Source organism: Babylonia areolata, chromosome 35 (assembly GCF_041734735.1).
Source record: "Babylonia areolata isolate BAREFJ2019XMU chromosome 35, ASM4173473v1, whole genome shotgun sequence".
Classification (NCBI taxonomy): domain Eukaryota; kingdom Metazoa; phylum Mollusca; class Gastropoda; order Neogastropoda; family Buccinidae; genus Babylonia; species Babylonia areolata.
The window spans coordinates 8114356-8119244 of NC_134910.1; the positions used below are offsets into that span (position 1 = coordinate 8114356).

General features: G+C 46.6%; 1 protein-coding gene across 1 annotated transcript in view; it reads left to right on the forward strand.

Moving 5' to 3' along the window:
- Nucleotides 1-4465, forward strand: part of LOC143277945 (D-beta-hydroxybutyrate dehydrogenase, mitochondrial-like) — an 11936-nt gene extending 7471 nt beyond the window's left edge. The window contains exons 6-7 of the mRNA XM_076582925.1: nucleotides 1007-1246; nucleotides 4221-4465. Coding sequence (XP_076439040.1) covers nucleotides 1007-1246; nucleotides 4221-4295 — 315 coding nt within the window. The 3' untranslated portion in view covers nucleotides 4296-4465. The remainder of the gene's footprint in view (nucleotides 1-1006; nucleotides 1247-4220) is intronic.
- The last annotated feature ends 424 nt before the right edge of the window (nucleotides 4466-4889 follow it).

Consider the following 4889-nt stretch of genomic DNA (forward strand, 5'->3'; position numbering starts at 1 on the left):
GAGACAGAGACAGAGACAGACAGAGACAGACAGAGAAAGAGAGATGGGGGAGAGAGATAGAGAGAGGAGAGAGAGGGGGGAGAGAGAGAGGGAGGAGAGAGAGGGAAAGAGAGAGGGGGAGAGAGAGAGACAGAGAGAGACAGAGACACAGAGAGAGACAGAGACAGACAGAGAAAGAGAGATGGGGGAGAGAGATAGAGAGAGGAGAGAGAGGGGGAGAGAGAGGGGGGGGAGAGGGAGAGAGAGAGGGAGAGAGAGAGGGAAAGAGAGAGGGGGAGAGAGAGAGGGAGGGGGAGAGTGGGAGAGAGAGAGGGGGAGGGAGAGAGAGAGGGAGAGAGAGAGGGAGAGAGAGAGAGAGAGAGAGAGAGACAGAGAGAGACACAGACAGAGACAGAGACAGACAGAGAAAGAGAGATGGGGGAGAGAGATAGAGAGAGAGGGGGGAGAGAGGGGGGAGAGAGAGAGGGAGGAGAGAGAGGGAAAGAGAGAGGGGGAGAGAGAGAGGGAGGGGGAGAGTGGGAGAGAGAGAGGGGGAGAGGGAGAGAGAGAGAGGGAGAGAGAGAGGGAGAGAGAGAGAGAGTGGGGGAGCAATGTATTTAGCCAAGGATCTGATTACGAGAGAGAGAGAGAGGGAGGGAGGGAGGAAGGGAATGTTGTGGTGGGGAGGGGAGAGTGAGGGTTGAGTGTGGAGAGGGGTGGTGAGGGGACGCAGTAGGGAGGTCGGGCGGGAAAGGGGGGGGGGGCAGAGGATGGGTGGGGAGGGGGGAGGGATGTGGAAAAAAAACAAAAAAACAACTCTTCCTCACATCACCCAACCGCCTCAAACACCACACCACTCCTTTCCACACACACCCCACCCCACACACCCACCCCTTCCACAACCCTACCCCGAAACCCCCAACACCTCCCAACACCCCCCCCCCCCCCTCCCTTCACCAACCACTCTCCCTCCCTCCCTCCATCCCCTCACCTCACCTCTCTCTCTGTGTGTGGACGTCCTACCCAGCTGAAAGCCATGCAGACCAGCATGGAGCGCGACCTTGAGCAGTGCAGCCCGGAAGTGCAGCAGGCCTACGGGGGTCAGAGGGCAATCCAGGCCATCCTGACCGAGACCAAGGCTAGCCGAGACGCGTCTCCGGCTGACGTCACACCGGTGGTGGGGGCCATTCTGCACAGCCTGTTGAGCGGAGATCCGGCAGACCGCTACCCAGTGCACGGCACCACGGGGATTGTCGATTGGGGCATTGTGAGTGCTTCGTCAGTAGTAGTAGTAGTAGTAGTAGTAGTAGTAGTGTTATGCATGTGTGGGTGTATTATGTGTGAATGTGTAGTCTTCGTGTTTTACATTTATTTGCTTATTTATCATCATTGTTTGTCTTATTTATTTATTTATTTATTTATTTATTATTATTTTTTTTATTATTATCATTACTACGACTTTTTTTTAATATCATAATTATTATTTATTTATTTATTTATTTATTTATGTAAGCTTATCTCTTATTTATTCACCTTTTTTTCTTCTTTTGTTCTCAAGGCCTGACTAAGCGCGTTGGGTTAACGCTGCTGGTCAGGCATCTGCTTGGCAGATGTGGTGTAGCGTATATGGATTTGTCCGAACGCAGTGACGCCTCCTTGAGCTACTGAAACTGAAACTGAAGTAGTAGTAGTAGTATCATTAGTCATTCGGATGAGACGATAAACCCGAGGTCCCGTGTGCTATCATGCACTTAGCGCACGTAAAAGAACCCACGGCAACAAAAGGGTTGGTTGTTCCTGGCAAAATTCTGTAGAAAAAATCCACTTCGATAGGAAAAACAAATAAAAAGAACTGCACGCAAGGGGAAAAAAAAAGGGTGGCGCTGTCAGTGTAGCGACGCGCTCTCCCTGGGGAGAGCAGGGAAATCTGTTGTGATGAAAATAGAAATACAATGTGTTATGTCGTACTGTATTGTATGGTGAGATCTGTATTGTACTGTAATTAGTATTAGTATTAGTATTTCTTTTGTATCACAACAGATTTCTCTGTGTGAAATTCGGGCTGCTCTCCCCAGGGAGAGCACGTCGCTACACTACAGCGCCACCCCTTTTTTTTTCTTTTATTTTTTTTTCCTGCGTGCAGTTTTATTTGTTTTTCCTATCGAAGTGGATTTTTCTACAGAATTTTGACAGGAACAACCCTTTTGTTGCCGTGGGTTCTTTTACGTGCGCTAAGTGCATGCTGCACACGGATTGTCTCATCCGAATGACTAGCGTCCAGACCACCACTCAAGGTCTAGTGGAGGGGGAGAAAATATCGGTGGCTGAGCCGTGATTCGAACCAGCGCGCTCAGATTCTCTCGCTTCCTAGGCGGACGCGTTACCTCTAGGCCATCACTCCTCCACATTGTGCTAGTATTGTACTGTACCACTGTTGTGTTGCGTTGCATTGCATTGGAGTGTATTGCGATGCGCTGTACTGTGTTGTACAGTATTGTATCGTACATAACTGTATTGCAATCCAGTGTATTGTGTTTTATTGTGTTCTGAAGGTCTACTGTACTGTGCTGTACTGTGCTGTAATGTAATGTGATGCACCGTACTATATTGAAATGTTTTCGTATTGCATTGTATATTGCATTGTACTGTATGAACTTTGATGTATCCTGTTCTATTGTACTGTACTCTACTGTGATAAGAAACTCTAGGGAGAGCTGGACAGTACAAGGTCTTCAGAGAAGAAGCCCCCCTTCAGTCAAGTGTTTCGGCCCTTAACTCCTTACACTCTAAGGGGACCGGGCCGCACCCAGGTCATGACTCCTGGATGCCCTTGTATTGCCGCCTTTCTTTTTTTTTCCACCCCGCTGGTCCTCAGCAGGTTCGAACCTGTACCCTACTGTACTGAACTGCATTGCATTTTATTGCTCTATAATCTACTGCACTGCAACATATTGCGTTCTATTGTACTGCAATGTATTGCGTTATGATTATTATTGCATTGCACTGAGTAGTTTTGCATGCTTTGGTTTACCTTTTAAGTTATCTTCTTCTTCTTCGTTTGTGGGCTGCAACTCCCACGTTCACTCGTATGTGCACGAGTGGGCTTTTTTTTTTAACGTGTATGATCGTTTTTACCCCCGCCATGTAGGCAGCCGCACTCCGCTTTCGGGGGGGTGCATACTCTGGGTATGTTCTTGTTTCCGTAACCCACCGAACGCTGACGTGGATTACAGGATCTTTAATTAACGTGCGTATTAATTTGATCTTCTGCTTGCGGATAACACACGAAGGGGATTCAAGCACTTGGCAGGTCTGCACATAATTATGTTGACCTGGGAAATCGGAAAAATCTCCAGCCTTTACCCACCAGACACCGTCACCGAGATTCGAACACGGGACCCTCAGATTGAAAGTCCAGCGCGTTGACCACTCAGCTATTTTTGCGCCCGTCGTAAGTTATCTGAAAATTGAGTAAAAAATACTTTTCCTCTGGAATACTCATGTATGAAAAGAAGAAGAAGAAGAAGAAAATATATATATATATGTGTGTGTGTGTGTGTGTGTGTGTGTGTGTGTGTGTGTGTGTGTGTGTGTGTGTGTGCGTGCGTGCGTGTGTGTGTGTGTGTGTGTGTGTGCGTGCGTGCGTGTGTGCGTGTGTGTGTTTGTGTGCGTGTGTGTGTGAGTGGTGTGTGTGTGTGTGTGTGTATGTGCATGTATGTGTGTGTGTTTCTCAATGAACAGAATGTTCTTTTTTTTTCTTCTTCTTTTTTTAATCCTCTTCTCAACAACACAAGTGCAGACACAGTAGGTGAATCATGAATGTGTGGAGTGATGGCCTAGAGGTAATGCGTCCGCCTAGGAAGCGAGAGAATCTGAGCGCGCTGGTTCCAATCACGACTCAGCCGCCGATATTTTCTCCCCCTCCACTAGACCTTGAGTGGTGGTCTGGACGCTAGTCATTCGGATGAGACGATAAACTGAGGTCCCGTGTGCAGCATGCACTTAGCGCACGTAAAAGAACCCACGGCAACAAAAGGGTTGTTCCTGGTAAAATTCTGAAGAAAAAAAACCCACTTCGATAGGAAAAACAAATAAAACTACACGCAGGAAAAAATACAAAAAAAATGGGTGGCGCTGTAGTATAGCGACGCGCTCTCCGTAGGGAGAGCAGCCCAAATTCCACACAGAGAAATCTGTTGTGATAAAAAGAAATACAAATACAATTAACGCCTCTGTTGCAGGTCCTTGGCCAAGTGAAGCCCTTCATTCCCGCAGCCATCTTCCCCGTCATCCAGGCGTTTCTCTGGAGACAGTGATAATTATCATCATGAGGTACCACCAGAGCGGGACCGTCCGGATGTGCACCGTTTGGCGATCCGGACGAAGAAGGAAGAAGAATTCACAAGCGCGCGCGCTGCGCCGCTGCCGCCTCTGTGTGTGTGTGTGTGTGTGTGTGTGTGTGTGTGTGTGTGTGAATAGAATAGATTTTTATTGTCATGAAACCGTAAGGTTTATAAGACACATGTGCAATGGTAAATAAATGAATGAAGGAAAAACACACAATTAATCAATCAGTTAATGCAGTAAATTGCAGCAGCATTCATAAACAAATTTTCCTAATCTTGTTTGTGTATATTCATCATCTGTTAGCATCACCTGACTGGGAATATTTCCTGTGTTATTCGAATTTTGAATATCTTTTAAAAATTGTTGCCTTAAGGTTTTATATTTAATACAATGATCAAGAAGATGTGTGTGTGTGTGTGTGTGTGTGTGTGTGTGTGTGTGTGTGTTGTGTTTATGTTTAGAAGAGAAAAAAAAATCATCAAAAAAGAGTTCGGTAACCAAGCCAGTAACACTAAGAATTTTTTTTTTAAATAAAACACCAACACACTGACGAACAGTCAATT